A 20,000-nucleotide genomic window follows, 5' to 3' on the forward strand; every position below is an offset into this window, starting at 1 on the left:
AAATCATATCGTTCGATAAACTCAAATCTTTAGAGCTTATAGAGCCAACGATTCTGAATTGTTCTCGTTATTATCTTCACTATCTGTTTCATCATTATTATCTCTCTCTAATTTTCCTTTATTATTTGTTTCCAGATCATGGAGTTTGAAAGACCTTTGCTTCGCCCCGAGTCTACCCGAGGTTGAAGATTATATGATAGAGCAGGTGAGATTTTCTTTGTATTTCTGATGAGATCCTTTTCCTTCACTTTATGAGTTGCTGTTTATGGTTGCTTGTGTTACATTCTTTATGTACTTCCTTCCGTCTCTCTTTCATTATCTCTTTCTTTCTTCTTGTTCTTACTTCTCTTACTTCTCTCTCTCTCTCTCTCTCTCTCTCTCTCTCTCTCTCTCTCTCTCTCTCTCTCTCTCTCTTCTCTCTCTCTCTCTCTCTCTCCCTCTCTCCCCCTCTCTCTTCTCTCTCTCTTCTCTCTCTCTCTCTCTCTCTTCTCTTTCTTCTCTCTCTCTCTCTCTCTCTCTCTCTCTCTCTCTCTCTCTCTCTCTCTCTCCCTCTCTCCCTCTCTCCCTCTCTCCCTCTCTCCCTCAGTCTCTCTCTCTCTCTCTCTTTCTCTCTTTCTCTCTCTTTCTCTTTCTCTATCTTTCTCTCTCTCTCTCTCTCTCTCTCTCTCTCTCTCTCTCTCTCTCTCTCTCTCTCTCTCTCTCTCTCTCTCTCTCTCTCTCTCTCTCTCTCTCTCTCTCTCTCTCTCTCTCTCTCTCTCTCTCTCTCTCTCTCTCTCTCTCTCTCTCTCTCTCACGTTCTCCCACTTTCTTTTCCTCTTTTCCTCTTTCATTTTCCCTCTTTCCCTTCTTGCTTCCTTCTCACTTTCCCTCCATCTCTGTCTGCCTTCTCTCGCGTCCATCTTCCCTGCCACTCCTCGCACAGCCTCTCAGCCCGGTTGCAATTCCACCCTTTGGTTAGGAGACCTCCAAATGATGGGTTATGAGGGGAAAAGTGGATACGAATGTGGCAAAACTGTAGACGAAAGGTGTGCAATCATTTCCCGTTTGTGACGTGGATTCTAATTTCCTCGTGTGTGTATTTTTTTTCTTTTGTTCTTCTTCATCTTTTCTCCCGTGTCTTCCCCTTCAGATCTTCGAGAAGATCACGCCCTGCGCTATCATCACGCCCTTGGACTGCTTCTGGGAGGGCTCCAAGCTCCTGGGACCAGAGAACCCCGTCAACCTCCCGTAAGTATAACTCTCATTGGCTGTGGTCGCTTCTGGTACAACCCTCACGCAGTTTCCCTTTGCTTGATCGTATCTTTTGTGTGTGTGTGTGTGTGTGTGTGTGTGTGTGTGTGTGTGTGTGTGTGTGTGTGTGTGTGTGTGTGTGTGTGTGTGTGTGTGTGTGTGTGTGTGTGTGTGTGTGTGTGTGCGGTTGCTTGCGTGTGTGTGTGTGTGCGTGTGCGTGTGTGTGTATGCTTGCTTGCGTGTGTGCGTGTCTGTGTGTATTTGTCGAGATAAATGCATCACCACCTGTTGTTGCTTGCCGAGAGGTGGCCCATTCTGTTTCTACCTTTGTTTTCGTTTTCCTTTTTCGATAAAATTGATTGTATTTTCCCCTTTTTTGATCACAATAAACCAGATGATCAACGTTATTGAGGATGAAAAACAAAAAACAAAAGAAAATAGATGATTCCCTTCCCTTCCATTCTTCGCGCAATCTGTTTGTCTCATTTTCGTCCATCACGTTTTGTTCTCGGCGCATCGACGCTTGTCGCATTACGTCTCAAAGAGCTCGGAGGTAATAAGCCATATCAATTCGACAATTTCATTTCTTCGGTTAGCAGCGCGGCCGCTAGAGGGCTATTGCGGAGGAGGATCCAACCTGTCAGAAAAAGCCCGCCAAACCCTGTAATAAACGATCGGAACATTTATAATGGGGTGTCGGTAACTTGCTGATTATTGCTTTACCGGAGATGAGAAGAGGAGAAAGAGGGAGAGTATGTGAGGTTAAGGAAGACGAGGGATTGGAAAATGATATGAAATGTTTTGTAAACTTGTTGCAATTTAGGGTACCAGCGCGAAGGATGGCAAAAAATGGATAACTTAGTGTGAAAGAGGGGGAATAGGGGGTAGCATTAAACAAGGGCAGGTTGATTACCATGGCAATATAGAGGGTACCATGGCAATAGAGAAAAGCATACCAGGGTAGGGCAGAGGGGCAGGCGGGCAGCGGGTCCGAGGGAGGAAGCGAGGCGAGCGAGAGAGCGAGCGAGAGGAGACGTGGGTTGCGCCTTCGTTGCGCGGACCGAGCCGGGATTAAGACATCAAGGAAAGGCCACCCACAGCGCTACTCCGCCCGCCGCTCTACCTGGAACACACCGCCAGAAAAACGTTGCGGGGCCTCCCTCCACTTAACCAGGTGAGGCGCCCTCCCTCCCTCTCCCTCTCTCTCTCCTACCTCCCTCCCTCCCTCCCTCGCCTCCCTGACTCATCCCCCCCCTCTTGCCCTCCCTTCCCTTATCTTATTATTTTTTTCTTTCTTCATTTCCGATCACCGCACAGACTGTATGATTCCTCCTCACCCACGCACTGATACTGTGAACACATTCGTACTTGAGCAGAGATACACGCAGATTTTGCGCGCCCAAACGAACGCGCGCGCAGACACACACACACACACACACACACACACACACACACACACACACACACACACACACACACACACACACACACACACACACACACACACACAATCTTCTTTAACATATTCAGAAAATCGAGCAACACTAAAGTACAAAGTAGAAGCTGAGAACAATGGCTGTGGAGAAGGTGGTCGGGGGAGGTTAGGGGGGAGGGGGGAGGACCCGGGCAGGTAAGGAGTAGGGGGAGGGGAGGACCCAAGCAGGTAAGGTGCTGGGGGAAGGGAGGACCCGGGCAGTTGAGGAGAGGTGGGAGGGGAGGACCCGGGCAGGTAAGGAGCGGGGGGGAGGGGAGGACCCGGGCACCGGTGCAGCATTATCATCATCGTACAGCTGGCAAGAGGAGGTCGGTGATGAAGACATCAGCGGGGCGGCCACCCACCGCGGCCGGGTCTTAATTTTACGTAATTATCCCCTGGGTAATGTAGGGATCAGTCATGCGGGTGAGCGGGAACGACTCACCTGCATGAAGCTCTCGCAGGGGCTTTCGCGCGCCTCCTCCGCTCCTCGAAGCAGGAAAAGGAGGAGAAGAGCACGAGTGGGAGGAAGAGAAGAATTAGGAGAAAGAGGAGGAGTAGGAGAAAGGGAAGGGCGCCTGTAGGATTTGACTTTGTAGGATGTCTGATTAGATGAGCCTGCTGATACTTGTCCTAGTAAGACAAAGGCATATAAAGGCATCATCAGGAGTGACGACGAGACAACCCATTGCCGAGGACGAGCGCCGAGATAGCGCAAAGGGCCACACTGCCACGACAAGCCGAGAAATTCGAGTATGCATGGAAGGTTATTTCGTGGGGGATGGGTAGAAAGGGGGAGGAGGAGGAGGAGTGGGCGTGGGGGGAGGGGGGAGAGATAGGGGCACTCGGGGTTCGTACTTTTCTCGGCTGAATGAGAGAACAATGGTCGGCTCGACGCGAATACACGCTACAAGAAAAGGGTCTTCAATAGCAATGAGAGTTTTAGTCACAGTTACGGCATGCTTCGAGAACTACACGACGTCGCCTCGGGAATAGACGGGTGGGAATACGTCGGGGAAAAGAATATTGCTCGTTATAGTAATACGGTCAAGTTAAAGTTTGTTAGTGCCTAGGAGGCCTACTGCACACCCAGAATCGCGGGATGCAGTGTGACGCAGGGCCAGGAAGCAAAGGCAGGAAGAAACTCAGCTTCGGAAAGAGAGGGCCATGCGCGTGATTAACCCAGGTGAGGAGGAGGAGGAGGAGGAGGAGGAGGGCCAAGTCTTCAGTCAGGTCGAAGAAAGAGAAACACGAGAGGGGGAACAAAATGTCTTGTGGGGTCTGTTTAAAAAGGCAAGGGAGGGATTCCGTGGCATGCTAGTATCAAAGGGAAGAATTTGCTTATGCTTGCTTACTTTGGCATACTAATAAACTTAATTATATATTCACAAGCGTAGACAGGTACAAGTGAGTTCTTTGTCGGTCATCATCAGAAGCAGATAGATGAGGCCGCCCGGTGACGCCGCACCATCGTTAAGATTCCATTTGAATTTGAGTTTTTGAATATAGCGATCTCCGACAGCGGGGAGGATTTTAATTAGGGTTCTTTCTTTTTTCGAAACTTTCCACTTAGCTTACAAAGAGGCCAATGTCTCAGGGGCGAATATTTAATCAAGACTATAGGCGATATTATTTATTATGATATTTGTGGTGAAGGAAAAGAAGAAAGAGGAAGAATAAAAAATCTGACCAGATAGAGATAGAAAGATATTAATTCTCACAGCAAAAAGAAATTGACACAAAGATCGAGCCCGAGTCTTTCGTGGCCGCCCAAGAGAGCCGACGGCGGTTCCAGCCTCCGAGTCGCGGCGGCCACGGCGGCGGAATCACCTGGGTGGCACCGCTCGACCGCCCGCCGCCCAGCCGCCCGCACCAATCGTCCGCGCTCTCTTTCGAAGGCGGGGCCACAATCTTGCTGGAATGTGGGCGGCCGCTGGGAAATGGACTGTCGTGTTGTATAGGCAGAGAGCTGTGCCTGGTGGTGGTGTGTCGACCCTTATGAGCCCGCCCAGGAAATTCTATGACTATCTCTGTCGACGATTTTAGGACTTGCAGATGAGGGGGGGGGGGGAGAGATGGCATAAAGGAGGATGGGAGAGGTTGAAGAGGAATTTGGAAACCAATGAAAATGCTGGAACGAAGCTTTGCAACTTTTCTCAGTGTGACTGTAGCATATCCATTTGGCATTCATTTTGTAAAATGAAGAGATGCTGAAAGTTCTATGTATACATGTGTATGAAAGCAGTGTTGTGGCCCGTAGAAGATTTCACATGAGAAAATACTCGAGCGTTGAAGTCAGGCTTAAAAACAGTAGATTTCCTCAATGAGCTTTGAGTTTGTACGTAGGGAAGGTGTCCTCGCCGTCCACTGTTCCCCAACCTTCCTTACTTGAATTTCTATCCTTATGCCCCAGCTTCCCCTTCTTTCCCTGCCCTTGCCACCTGCCCCTACCTCTCTTACCTCCCCTAATTTTCCCTCCCCACTCCTCCCTACCAACCTCCTCGGCTCTTCCCCACCTACCGCTTGTTCCCCAGTCCTCCCCACCAACTGCTTCCCTCTCCCTTGACCCCCTACCCGCCCCTGTCCTCCCCTGCCAGGTGAATCCGCCGTGTGTTGTACGCCCGTGTTGCACCTCCCGGGCCGCCGCTGGATGAAGACATCAAGAGAGTTAGTTACCCCCCGTAGCACTGAGCTCTAATGATCCTAATTACCCATATTATGTTGTGCTTCTTCTCCCCCCCCCCATCCCCACTCCTGCTTCCCCTCCCCATCCTCTCTCTCTATCTATCTAGCCCCCCCCCTCTCTCTCTCCCCTCACCTGCATTGCCTCCCCGCCCTCGCGACCACCTGCGCTACGCCGCCGTCGTCTCTCGTCCCTTCATCCTGCGCGGGTCTTCTGGCCTTCTTGCGTGCGCGTTCATAATCTTTTTTCTTTCTTCTTCTCCTTCCTTCATTCTTCCTTCTTCTTTCTTCTTAGTTCTCATTTTCTTCCAGTTCTTTTTCTTGTCACTTCTCCTTTTCTTCTAATTCTTCATTTTCCTCCTCCTCTTCTTCTCCCCTCATCCTCATATTCCCCACGACGCCACAGCGACGGGAATTACCCCTCCCCCCCCGTACCCCCGCCCTACTCCCCATCGCCGCCATCTTGCCTTCCCTGTCTCTCTTTCTCTCCCCTCAGCGCCTAATTTGCCTCTTCCCATTTGATCCGACGGGGGCCTCATCCGCGCAGCCGCGATGCTCGTTTTCCGCGAGGCTCGTTTTCCGCGACGCTCGTTTTCCGCGACGTCGGCCTCAATTGGGAGCAATTTCGAAATCGGCCGTGTATCAAGGCGCGTTTTCTCATTATGCCTGGCGAGCCCCGGCATGTTCGTTTAATTGTTCATTTTCATATGATTAAAGAGAGCGTTATTTTCTTGTCTCTTGCAATGCCTGTCAAGCGCGGGTTCTACTCGAGAGACGGCATGACGCCCATTTGTGATTTGCTTAAAGAGGTGCTGTTGCTTTTAGTTGAGTTGCCCGCGGAGGATGGCGAGCTTTCCACTGTGCTGTTGTGGGTATGTACGTATCCATGTAGTGTATGTATTTATGTGTTTATTGTATGTATGTCTATATCTATGTATGTATGTATGCATACATATGTATATATTTGTGTGTATGTATGTATATCGCAAATACCCAAAGGTTTGTATACAGCTTTATGATAGATTAGTGTAACCACATGCTCGGACCACCATGTTACCTGTTGTTGCCACCGCCCCTTCGCGTGTCTGCATACTTCGTGGATTTTTTGTTTTAACCATCTCATAAAGTTTATATAAACCTGGATTGAATGCAAGAGAGGACGCCAACGCTATGATACACCACACGCACATATTTACACGTACATATCTATACGCACACACCACCCACACACGCACACACACACACACACACACACACACACACACACACACACACACACACACACACACACACACACACACACACACACACACACACACACACACACACACACACAGAACACACGCACACTCCCTCCTCTCGCCTGACTCGCAAAAAGCCCCAGTTCTCCTTCAGGACATACCAGAATCTACCTTTTTGCCAGAGTTACATCCCCCTTCAGGACTCCTGAACTCGCGCCACCTACTGCGTTCGAGGGCCTGCTCGGAGGACGCCGGCGGGGGCGACAGCGTCCTAGGACCGAGAAAGGAAGAGGAGGACTTTTAGGGGGCTGGCGTGGGGAAGAAGAGGACTTTTAGGGGGCTGGCTTGGGGAAGAAGAGGACTTTTAGGGGGCTGGCTTGGGGAAGAAGAGGACTTTTAGGGGCGGATGGGGAATGATATGGAGTTTTAGGGGGCATGATGGGAGAAGGGAGGGGTAAGGACGTCTTGGGGGTGAAAAGGGAAGAGATGGTATGTGTGTGCGGGGGGGGGGGGAGAGAGGCGAGGGAACTCGGGGCCTGACTGGAGAGATGAAGGATTGTGTAGGTATGACGAAAATGTTTAAAAGTGCAAAGAGGGGAATAGGAAAAGAGATTGCCCCTTAAATGATGGCAGTGTCAGGCACAGTAAGGGACAAGTGTAAAGAGTGAGGAGGTGTGAAGTGGATATGGCCAACAGGAGCGACGCTCCCTCATGCATGAGTCATGGACCCAACACTCCCCATTGCCCCATTCCCCCCTCACCCTCCCGCCACTCAAAAGGGACAGCGGTGGATTGGGAGGGGGGGGGGCTTCTTGGGACTTTTAAGGGAGTTTATTGCTGGTGTGGCGCTAATTACAGGGTCGCCACCTTCTCTGTCACTGCCTCCTCCACTATTGTGATGCTGCCCGGCCTTACACCCGCTTGCGGCCCGCCCACCCGCACCGCACCTGCATTCCTCCTATCCGCTTGGAGGAAGAGAGGGAGAAGAAGGAGGAGCAAGAGGCGGAGGCGGCGGCACTCGGTGCCCACGACCTTTAAATTACCCATCGCTAGACACTTGCCTTCCCCGCCTTCATTTACATTCGTCGTCCTCCTTATCACCTGAGAAACGTGCAGGCTCTCCCTCCGGTGCGCACCCTCCCTCCACCCCGCACCCCTTTCTCCACTTCTTCTGCTATCGCCGGTCGCCCCCCCCCCTCTCTCTCGGTGCAACGGCCCCCAGAAATTTCCTGCAATCAAGAATAAAGACAGTAAATGCACTAATGATTGTACCTTGATGGCCTCGCGGGCTTCTTAAGGAGAGGAAGCGGGTCCCGATTTGGCCAGCCGAGGAACAAACCATTAAATTGAGAGCATAATGGGTCCCTGCGCCATGGCACTGAGGGATGGCGGCGGCCGGCCCACTCCCGCGCCCACGAGAGGAAGGGCGGGGGCCGAGGTACGGCGCTGGGCATGGGGGAAGGGGAGAGGAGAGCAAAGGGCAGTGGTAAGGGAAATGGGGGCATTGGGAAGTGGGAGGGGGAGAAGGGGAGGAGGCATTGTGATGGGGGATGGGGTAGGGGAAGGGGAGGAGGGAAGAGGGGGTAGGGGTGGGTGGGTTCGGGTGGTGAATGGGGCGGCTTCGGCGTGGTTGTTTACTGAATGGAATATATGGGCGGTGTCGCGCGGCGAGAAAGGAGGAGGAATTGGGGGCCGGAGGACGGGCTCATGGGGGCGTGGGCGCACAGGGAGCGACCAGCAGTGGCGGCGGACGGTCGGGGACGGGCGGTATGGGCGACATTTTGATCGCGGCTTCGAGTGGGTGGGCAAGCTAGGCTTGTGGGCGTGTGGTGTAAAGTATACCAGTTGAAGAGGGTTGGGGAGGGGGATCCTGGAAGCTACGACTTACCTGTAGAGGGTAGGGGAAGTAAGGGGGAGGGGGGAGTCGAGGGACTTTGTGGAAGAAGGGAGCAAGAAGAAATAAATGGATGGTAGTTGTTGTTGGCCAGTTTAGGCTCGGAAGAGAAGGGTTATGAAGGTGGCATAATAAGCGCTTATTCGAGTATCTCCTTTGTCAGACAAGAGTATGTGGTCGTGTAGAGAGTTGTCGGACTTGCATGGCATTAGACGAGTGAGGGGGGGGGGAGAGATTAATAGTCAAGAGTCTCCTAAATGGTTGGGAACATTGCATACACAAGGACAATGCCCGGTGCAAAGTATTGGAGTGCTTGCTTGCACATATCTGTTGTCGCAAAACTGTTCAAATGATCCCAAACTCAGGTACACGTGTTCTCACACTTAAGAATAAGTAAATAAATATAGTTTTTTTCTGAATCTCTAACAGGACAAACGTAAAAAATACACCTGTCTATTTGCAAAATAGTTCGAACAGATAGAGAGGAAGAGAGAAGTAAGAGAGAAAGGAAAAGAAAAAGAAAGAGAAAGAGAGAAAGGCAGAGACACACCTACAAGCAGAGAGAGATAAAAAGGAGTCCGCCAGCACCATTGAAGAAAATCCATTCACACGAACCCGCATGCGATTACCACAGTCTTCATGGCTCTGTTCATTTCCGTTCACTTCTCGCCACACAACACGGTCTTTCTCGGAACTTTAGAGCATCATCGATTTCAGTCAAGTTTTTTTTTATATATTGACATTGAATGTATTCAAACAGATTTGAAGAAGTGAATAACTAGAAGTAGAGAAAGACGAGAATAAAGAAGGAGTAAAAGAAGAAGAAGGAAGAGCAAGATGATGAAGAAGAAGTAAAATAAGAAGGAAGAAAGAAGAAGGAAGACGGAGAAGAGAAAGAGGTAGGAGAAAAAGAAGAAGAAGAAAGTAAGATTAGTCTCAAAGCCACTCCTGACGGAACCTGCTCTTCTGTGTGGTACGTGCTCTAGCGTAACGGAGCGTCTTAGAAAGGGGTGAATGAGAGAGACAGAGAGGGAGGGGGAGGGGTGAAGGGTGGTGTGTGGGTAGGGGCGGAGGGTACATAGAAAATTAGGGGGTAGAGGTTACGGGAAAGGAGAGAGAGAGAGAGAGAGAGAGAGAGAGAGAGAGAGAGAGAGAGAGAGAGAGAGAGAGAGAGAGAGAGAGAGAGAGAGAGAGAGGCGTGATGAAAGAGTTTCAGATTGGACTGAGGGGTGAGAACCAAATAGAGAGTGAGAAAAAGTGTGCATTCACGAGGGTCCGATGGTAATTGATTCATTTTGCAAGCAATCGCCTGCGAGAAAAATGATCGATGGGGCCAGAGATGTAATCAACTTTGCTGACACCTTGTATGACGAGATAAGCGATCATTAAGACACAATAATGTTCAGCTGCGTAAAAGTCTCGCCACAATCGCCCGCGAAAATGTGAAAAATCTTCGAGAAGAAAGAGTAAGAGTTTGGTGGGATGCTGCGAGACGGGGGGAGGAGGGAGAGGAGGAGGAGGAGGAGGAGGAGGAGGAGGAGGTTGGGCAGGGGCAGGGGCAAGAGGACGGGGTCCGGGAGTGGGATGGGGGGCGCTCAGGGTTGGAGGAGAGAGGGAGGGGGGAGGGGTTCCAGGAGAAGAGGGAGGGGTGATGGTCATAGTTGGGAGGGGTGGAGGGCAAGTGGGGGAGAGGAGGGTGGGCGGGGGAGGAGACAGCCTCGGGCACACCTTGATGTCTTCATTACTGACTCCCTGTGTCCCGATGTCTGCGCGGTCGTCTTCGTTCGCGGGTATTCGCGCTGGAAAATGGCGAGGATTTGAGTTATCAAAGCGCATTCTTCCAGTTGATTAAAGCGAATGATAACCTGATTATATCCCACGGACGCCGCCCTTTCGAAAGGCGAGACACGACGGAGAGCGAAGCGCAGAAAAACTCTCTGTTGCAAAGGCCTGGACGTGGACATCTCGTCGGTGGTCCGGCCGCGCACCGCTCCGCACACTGCAACATTACCCCCTTATTTGGTGTAATTTAGCAGCGACTCCAAAGCCCGCCACCCTCGTCGACGGCGCTCTGGGAAGTGGAAAGTCCAGCTAGTGCCAAGTCCGGCGGGATCCTTGGTGGTCCTTCTCGGAAAGGCCTTGCTGGACAGTCGTCAAGGAGTGCCAGGACCGACAGACCAACCGCCACCGCCGTTCGTCTGCCTTTCGCGTCAGGAAGGGAAGGCGGTAACTTCGGGGAGACTGACAGACGCTCGAGAAAAGGCCGAAGGATTTGGTGCTTAGAGGAGTCTTCAAAGTCCTGCAACTTAAACGAAGACGCTGACATCGTTAAGCGGAAGGCGTCAAGGCAATTTTACCTGCTGTCTGTCGTGCGACGCCATCCAGCCACCTAGCCCGTGTTCCTGATTCATTCTCATTGACTTCCTTTTTATTCGTATTCGAAGGCATGAGAGGTGACACGAGAGAAAAAAATGAGATATAAAAATAGAAGGAATGCTGAAGAGACGAGAGAGAGACAAAAAAGAGGTGAAGAGAAGAGGAGAGAGAAAGGACGTCGTCGGCATCTGCGCAAGTCGTTGTGCAAAGGCGGCTGTCTCTTCATTTGAAATTCTAAGAGCCGCTACGTAACTCACCGCCACAGAAGGAAATTATGCCCCAAAAATTGACACCGAAGCAGAGCGTCTTTGGCAAAGTGGAAGAGGAGAACACGGGGGTGAAAATGATAATGGGGAAGAGGAAGGGATACGTGGACGCCAAAGGAGGTGCGGCGAGAAGGCGAAGAAGACGCGAAGAGAGACAAAGGAATGTGAAGCGTAAGATACGACTTCATTAGAGACAATCACTAATTGTCTCTGTGGGTTTCGCTTTGTTAATTTCGCGCCGGGGAGCAGACCCTTTGTGAATGCAGAAAGGGAAAAAACACTTCAACAGAGAACGCGGATGCTCAGGGTGTAAAGACGGGAGGAACGAGAGAAGAAGGAGAAAAGGGAGGGAATGAAATTAAGAAGAAGACGAATAAAAAAGACTGGTACCTGTGTGTGCGTGAAGACATACTCGATGACTTTAAAGGTCTGCGTGATTTATATAGTAAAAAAGGTACAGTGTAAAAAAAAACAGAGTAATTCCCAGACAGTGCCTTTCGTAACAGTAATTTATACCTGCATCAATTAATTAAGACCCGATTTGAATACGGGCCGACGAGTCGAGAGAGAAACAGAGAGCCTCCGCCAGCCACAAGCGCCGCCGCACTTTCACAGACCCCGGCGAACCGTCGAGGAGCATGATCCCGGCGCGGCGTATCGTGTCGAGAGGGCGAGCGAGCGATCGAGCGCAGACGGACGGACGGCGACTGCGCTTGAAATAGGTTAATTGAGGGGGAGATGCCCGACTGCCTTTTCCGGCGCGGTTCGTAGGTCGTAGATCGGAATGAAAAGCCTCTCGTCATACACGACTCGGGTCCTTAAGTGGCCTAGTCGTTCGGAGATAAAACCGTAGCGGGCACGACTTCCCCGATAAACAAATGGCTTCGTTTTTTTATATTTCGTCTCGTTCTTGTTCTCCATTTCCTTTTACTCTCTTTGTGGCGATGGATTTCAGCGAAGAGAGAAGAGAATTATTAGTCAGAGGAGAGGATTCAAAGCACGTGTACTGTTGAGAGAAATCGCTGCTGTTTATGAGCCCTTTTGAACCATATTTACTTTCGCTTTATTTTCATGGCCTGTCTTATCCTCTCTTATCCTTGTTTAACACTTCCACTCGAGACCTGATACTTTTTATATTTTTTTATTTCCGCCTTCGCCCCCTCTTCTTCTTTTTTTTCTTCCTCCTTCGCTCTCCCTCACCACCTCTTTCCCTCATCCCTCGCCCCTTCCCCACCACGTCCCCTTCCCTCCCTTCCCATCCCCTCCCCTCTCCTTCTCCCACCCCAATGCTTGTGGTCTCGCATCTTGTCGATCATAAGAAGGCGGGGCGAGCCGGAGCTTAACCACCCCCTTTGCAACGGCCTCTCGGATCATCGCCAACACCTTGCAAGGCAGGATGATCGGCTGTCTAATGGTCGGGATTGGCTGTCGATAAGTGGCCGCCCATTGATTCTTTTGCAAAGGAACGGCGCCTCGGCTTTTTGTTTCCGTCTTTTCTATATTGTTGTTATTTTTCTCTCTTTTTGTTGTTGTTGATTAGGGTTGATGGGGATAAATTGTGATGGTGATGGTGGTGGTGATGATGAGAATGAGGATGATGATGATGATGAGGGTGGTGGTAGTGATGACGGTGGTGATGAGGGAGATACGGTCGATTATTGTTGCAATATACGGGTTTTCTGGCGATTAAATAGCTAGGCAGTGATACTCCCATATTATCGTGCGCACAAAAAAACAACAACAAAACAGAAATTAATGTCGATCCTCAAATTTAATCTTGCACTTATGGAATCGTTGCACTTTTGTTGAATCGATCTTTCATGTCCAAAATCTTTATCTCTTTTTGTTCTCCATCTGGACGTGTACCTCCCTCTCCCCTCTCCCCCTCCTCTCTCCCCTCCCCTCTCCCCTTCCCCTCTCCCCCTCCTCTCTCCCTTCCCCTCTCCCCTCCTCTCTCCCCTCCTCTCTCCCCTCCCCTCTCCCCTCCCCTCTCCTCTCCTCTCCTCTCTCCACTCCTCTCCCCCCTCCCCTCTCCCCCTCCCAACACCGTATCCCCTCTAATCCCATCCCCCCTTCCTTCCCCCCATGTTTGATAGCGGGGGGGGGGGGGGGGTCACGAGTGATTGCTCGTAAAGGGCTCTTAATGAATGATAGATTGTGGCAGGGTTTTTTCCCCAGCAGAGATCGCGGTGGTCCCTGGCGAGGCTGTGGGAGCGAGAGGAAGCTGAAAGGCTAGTGCGTGTGTGTGTGTGTGTGTGTGTGTGTGTGTGTGTGTGTGTGTGTGTGTGTGTGTGTGTGTTTTCAGTTTTCCGCTCGCATCAAATACCTGGAAAGAACTATCTAACAACTACGCAAATACTTGGTAACATTAAACACAAGCCAGCCTTTATACGATTTATGTTACTGAATTAGTTCATAGCTGCTCCAACTCGACTAACATTTTTTTTTTCCTGTTGTCACTATCTACATTCGGTCGAGCATAGTGACGGTTAGTGATATTATTATCTTAACATGTACCGCCCCCCCACCCTCTCTCTCTCTCTCTCTCTCTCTCTCTCTCTCTCTCTCTCTCTCTCTCTCTCTCTCTCTCTCTCTCTCTCTCTCTCTCTCGCAATATTTTCTTTCCACATCGAGTATATCTCTTATCTAACGATTCAGTTATCTATTTATCTATCTTATATTTTTATTTCAACTCCTCGATTTACCTGTTCGCTCTTTTTCCTTGTTCCTCCTTCCAAATGCAGACCCCCCCCCCCGCCTAGTGCTAGCGTGGAAATCGCGGGTTCCGCTTCATTTCTGCGGTTCCGTGCCCCAAGAAGACGCTCTCCCTGGGCGCTTTTTAGGGGCGAGATTCCTATTCTTTCATGTACACCCATGGACCGTAGGTGAGAGGGTCGTTTGGGGCTCCCATGCTTGGAGAAGGAGGGATGGAGACCCCCCTGTGGGGGAGGGATTAGTTCAGGGTGGGAGGGAGAGAGAGAAAGAGAAAGAGACAGACAGACAGAAAGAAAGACATAGAGTATAGAGAGACACGGACACAGAACTGAAAGACTGTGAGATTTAGAAATAGCAAAATATCTTAAATAACTGGTGGTTATGTTATAGTGTCAAGACAAAAAAGTTTTAGTTTAATATTCTTTTTTTTTCTTTTTTTTTATTTTAGTCCAAGTGTTCAAATAAAATTGTTATTCCTTGTTATTAACTATTTTCTTTTAGAGTTGTTGATACCGAGTCAGATACCGAGTCATAAGATACCGAAAGTTCGATTTACATCTCGTCTCGGTCTCAGTGTTGTTATTCGTGATCGTCGACGTTGTAGTTCTTGTTCTTGTTCTTTTTGTTCTTGCTGTTGCCGCATCGGGACTGGATTGTTGAGTGTCGTCTATTTTCGGGAACAGATTAGGCGCTTGGTAGACTAGAGAATTTTTTTAAAGGAATTTTAGCTAAAGGTGAATATGTTACTCTACTATTCCTCTCTTTATTTTTGTCTTTCTGCTCTCTCTCTCTCTCTCTCTCTCTCTCTCTCTCTCTCTCTCTCTCTCTCTCTCTCTCTCTCTCTCTCTCTCTCTCTCTCTCTCTCTCTCTCTCTCTCTCTCTCTCTCTCTCTCTCTCTCTCTCTCTCTCTCTCTCTCTCTCTTTCTCCTTCTCTTCCTCCTACTTTTTTCTGTTTCTGTCTCTTCATCTGTCTTCTTCCTTATATCTGTATCTATCTATATATCTATCTATATATATCCATCTGTGTGTGTATATATATATATGTATATATATATATATATATATATATATATATATATATATATATATATATATATATATATATATATATAAATATATATATATATCTGGGGGAGTAACCCTCCTCTCTCTTTCTCTTCTTTAGCATTTCCACTTTTTGCCTCGCTTTCACTCCATTCCGTAACTCCGCTGCAATTTGCGTTCTTTTTCTTTCCATATATCCCCCTCCCCTCTCTCCCCCTCCCCCCTCACCCCCTCCTTCTCACACTACCAATCTGGTCGCCCTAATCCTCCATCTCGACGCCATTTTTCCAATCGTTCTCCTATTCGCCTAACACTGACTCATCTCGCTCTCTCTCACTCTCATCAGCTCATCTCTCTCTTTCTCATCTCATCTCGCTCTCATCAGCTCGGCTGTATCTTAGACCTCATCTCACTCTCTCATTACCTCTACTCTCTTTCATACCCTCATCTCTCTCTCTCATCACATCTCTTTTATCACCCCATCTCTCTCTCTCTCTCATCACCTCATCTCCCTCATCTCTATTGCAGTTTTACATACGTTTTTTTTTTCATTCTTTCTTTCTTTTACTTTATTTCCCCTTATTTATACGCTCCCCCACCTACCTCTTCTCCATCCCATCCCCTTCGTCCCCTCCCCCAGCCTTTTCCCTCTCCTCCCCTCCCTCTTCCTCTACCCTCCACCTCTTTCTCCCGTCCCCTTCTCCCTCCTCTCTCTCCCCTTCTCCTCCCCCTTCCTCCTCCTTCACTCCCTTCCCCCCGCCTCTTTCTCCCTCCTCCTCCTTTTCTCCCTCCTCTTCCTCTACCCCATTCCGTCCCTTCCTCCCTCCTTCTCACCTTCCCCTTCCTCCTGCTTCTCCACCCCTCTCCTCCTGTCCCTTTCTCCCTCCTCCTCCATCTCCTATCCCCCTCCCCCCTCCCCTTTCTCCCTCCTCCCTTCTCCCCCCCCTCCTCCTCCTCCTCTCCTCCCACTAGAAAGGTGTTCTTTATCAACATGCGCAATGGGCGTTTTGGGGCCCCTGAGTTCACCTGTTGCATTATACGAGCGATCGCTATATGGTCATGCCTCATCATACCGGGGGTAGGAGGCGGGGAAGGGGGGGAAGCATGGGAAGGCGGTGGCAGACGCTTCTCCACGGCGACCCTCTGCTACCCCTCCTCCCTTCCCCTCCGCACCTACCTCGCCCCCCTCCCCCTCCCCTTCCTCCACGTAAGAGTACTGGTAGTTAGTCATCTCATACATACATAGTCGGAGGCGATTTTTTTCCTCTTTTTTTTTGTCGGGAAACTTTCGTTTTTTTTCTCTCTCTCGTCCGGTTTCGAGCGTTGCATTTATTGTTCTTCTCCTCGTCTTCTCTCCTCCCTCCTCCTTCATTAGCGCTTCCTCCGCGTCCCGTCCTTCGTCTCCTGCGCCTTCGGGTCTTCGGCGGGCGCGGGAACCTTCAGTCCCTTCGGCGAGTCAGATCGGCGTTTAATATGTTGCTGTCGTAGGTCTCGGACTCGGGTATGATTTAAGCACTCGTTCTTGGCCTACCGTGGTGTAGCTACGAGTCATTCCCGCTAACAAGGCCTGGGTGGGTGTGCGAGCCGCCCACCAGCGCCGAGGAGGCCGCCTGCACCGCACGCCCACCCACGCGGCCGCCCGAAACGCGCTGTAGCGAACTGGGTGGTGGGAGGGCGGTTGGGGGTCCGCTCGACCGCCCAGGTTAGTGGTCCGTCGGATGACGAGCGCCCTCCGTTGACCGCTCGCCAAGATTAAGACATTAAGGTGGAGAACTCTGCAGTCTTCCCTCGGGCGGGCCAGGATGCGCACACGCAGACGTACACATGTACACCCGTCCTAGGCGATTGTTACATACGCACACGCACACACCGGCCGTGTTTGCACGTTATCTTGACAAGTAAATTGAAAGTTCATCATCCTTAAAGTAGCTTGGATTCTTTTTCTCTTTATCGCCATCAATGCTAAGAAGAAAGCCAAAGGTCCTGTGGCAACCAAGCGTGGCCTGCAGGTGGAGGGGGACGTCCGCGCAGGATCTCCAGGCTGAGGACGGCCGTGTCGCGAGGGAGTCCTTCTTTAAAGACCGTCATATTAAGGATGGCGCAGTCCCTTGCGACGTGACCCTACCTGACCACACCTTCAGACACAAAAAAGGGATAAATAATAAAAAGAAGCCGTCTTTCCCTGCCCGTCTCTTCCCTCTCGTCATACCCTGTGTTTATCTGTCTGCCTCTCTTCCTTTTTCTTCCCCTGCCATCCTCTTCCCTCCCACCACCCTCCACACCCCTTTCCTTCCCTTCCCTTCTCTCCTCTCGTCTAGGAAATCATGGCAGATGTTCGTCGAGAATCTGTCAGGGAGCGGGAAGAGAAGGAGAGGAGGGGATGAGGAGGAAAAGGAGAAGAAAAGAAGAAAAAAAGGAGGAGGAATAGTAATGATAATAATTATAATAATAATGATGATGATATAAAGTGACGATAAAGAAGACGAAGAGAGCGCCACCTTCCCGTCTTCACCTGCCTCCTTTGTGTAGCATAAAGACTTTATCGGCGTCGCTACGATTGGCGAAACGTATTCTCGAAAGTCGTTATCTTTATTCTCATTACTATGCGGGTCGTTTTCATAATTAGCGTTTTCATTACCATAATGTTTAGCATCAGCATTATTATCATTACCTCCCGTCATCTGCATCAGGGAGATCAGAATTATGTTTTTATTATTAATATATGTAAAGGAGCATTAGCCAGCAGGTGTCAAGCAAGGAGGATGACACGCACGCAATTATCAATTCCTCGCACGTTTTGCACCTCGCCGCCTTTCTCGCTTTCTCGTTTTTTTCTTTTCTTCTTCGTTTTTCTTTTTTTTCTCTCCGCCTCTTACTCCATTTGTTGCTTATTCTTCTTTTATATAATCCTTCTTCCTGGTCTTTCTCGTCCCGTTCTCAATTTCCAATTATCTTCCTTCTACTTCTTCTGTCTTCTTCTACTTTTACCTCTTTTCTTCTTCTCCTCTTTCTCCTCCTCCTCCATCTGCTTCGTTGTTGTTATTTTCTTCCCTTCTTAGTTGGACCTCCCAAAGAGCGGCGATTCGTAAACAACACCGTGTATTGGAAACTGATTGGATACCATTATTAATACTATTCGTTTTTCTTATTATTATCATTACCATCATTATTATTATTATTATTATTCATCGATATCAAAGGCTCGACATAACAGTGTATAAGAACGTGGAAACTTGCACAGCGTAGCTTTTGTTTTTGGATACCTTGCACTCTGAATTCCGAATAAATGAAGAAAAAAATGACTGAGCAATCGTTTCATTTTCATTTCGTTTCATTGCTCGTTAAACCTATTCAATATTCGAGAGGGAACACGGAAAAGGGGGAGACCGTAGACCAATGGCAATGGGTATGGCGGACATGCATGAGACAGTTAGACGGGGAAAAAATAAAGAATATTCGGAAAAGATATTATCATAAATGAAAGAAGGATGAATATTGTCTTGATGAGGAGGCGGTGCTATGACTCTGGAGGAGGGGCTACAGGCTAAAAGGGGGAGGGAACTGCTGATAAGAGGGGAGGAGCCAGGGTAGTCAGGATGGCGTAGAGGAAGGGTTTGGCGGGGAGGGAAGAGGGAAGAGGGAAGAGGGGAGGGGACACAGTGGAATGAGGGATTTGGCAGGGGGAGGTGGAGGTAAAGGGGAAGAGGGAAGATGTTAGGGGGAAGGGGGGGAAGGGGGCAGACGAGTAGCCCTGGCCTTGCTATGTGGGTGGTCTGCGACACTCGTGCAAGTGAGTTCCTACGTGCTTGTGCGGCGGGCTGTGTCGGGCGACGTGATTGGGAGGGATTGTAACCTGATACCATTCGAACGCCACTCACTCGATCGAGGAAAAAAAAAATGTTGGATCAATTTTATCATCGAAAAAAAATACCATAAAGAAAAGACCTCTCCGCCCACATACCGAAAAAAATGATAAAAATGAAAAGAATAAAGAAAAATTAAAAAATGATAAAGAAAATCAAGACGACTACTCGATCAGTTCCCTCCGCTCCTCAAATAATTGCATCGGGATAGATCCCTCGTCCATTCTGCACAGCTTATCGAACATTCAACTCGCGCTGGAAAGGAGCCGATCTATCGAACCAGACCTCCACCCCCACCCCACTCCACCCCACCCCAACGCCTGACATGTACACTTCGATAAAGACGGAGCCACAGAGCCACGGAGGAGACGAGAGACTACGTAAAAAGACAGAGCCACGGGGAAGGCGAGGCTACTTACTGTCGCATTGAAATCTCCCGCCGGGATAGCGCTGGGATAAAAGAATTTTACTTTTGTTTTGGGCCCGCGACTTGGTATTCAGTTTTTGTTGCTTTTATTGTTGCTGCTATTGTTGTTTTTGTTGTTTGTTATAATTATTGTTGTTTTCTTGTTACGTTTATTTTGTATTATTATTATTTCTATTATCCTTACAATTATTATGATTATGGACATCTTAAATCTAAATCTAGCCTTTGTTAGTGCTAACAGTGTTCATGATACTGACAATAATAATGATAATAATAATAACGGTGGTGATAAACGTTTTTGTTGTTATAATCGGTAAAATTGGCACATTTGTCTTTATTTTTTCAGTACATTATAAGTGAGTGTAATTGTTACTTTGTCACTAATTCTACTTCCACTAAAACTCTTACAATGATTACTTCAGTTATATTACTTTACTGACATTCTTATATCCTTTCATGGCTTTCCTCTTTTGTTTTTATATTTTAATTATTTCGTATTGTGTGAATATGTTCATTTTTGCTACTTCGAAAATACTTTGTGAAAAATATGTTTTCTATTCAAATCACGGATGAACGAACTAAAAGATGGCACATGAAGCAAAGCAAATATAACAGGAACAAATGCGACAGCTGCCTCAGGTATTACACATGCAAATAACGCGAACGCCTCAGCAAATGTCACATTTAACTACAAGCAAACGACTCTTGGAAAGGGACGTTCAAAGACGACTCCATTTGACAGGGTCGTTGAGCGGCGGTTAACGAGCAAACAAGTCAATCGCCCGTTG

At 49.0% G+C, this 20,000-nt stretch overlaps 1 protein-coding gene across 1 annotated transcript in view; it reads left to right on the plus strand.

The window, feature by feature from the left end:
- The window catches only part of ptc (protein patched), a 101,808-nt gene that overhangs the window by 48,153 nt on the left and 33,655 nt on the right, over positions 1-20,000 (plus strand). Inside the window, exons 4-5 of the mRNA XM_086552614.1 lie at positions 136-205; positions 1,130-1,227. Coding sequence (XP_086408740.1) covers positions 136-205; positions 1,130-1,227 — 168 coding nt within the window. The remainder of the gene's footprint in view (positions 1-135; positions 206-1,129; positions 1,228-20,000) is intronic.

Source organism: Penaeus japonicus, unplaced genomic scaffold, assembly GCF_977035675.1.
Source record: "Penaeus japonicus unplaced genomic scaffold, GWHDUDI00000001_assembly GWHDUDI00000027, whole genome shotgun sequence".
Lineage (NCBI taxonomy): Eukaryota > Metazoa > Arthropoda > Malacostraca > Decapoda > Penaeidae > Penaeus > Penaeus japonicus.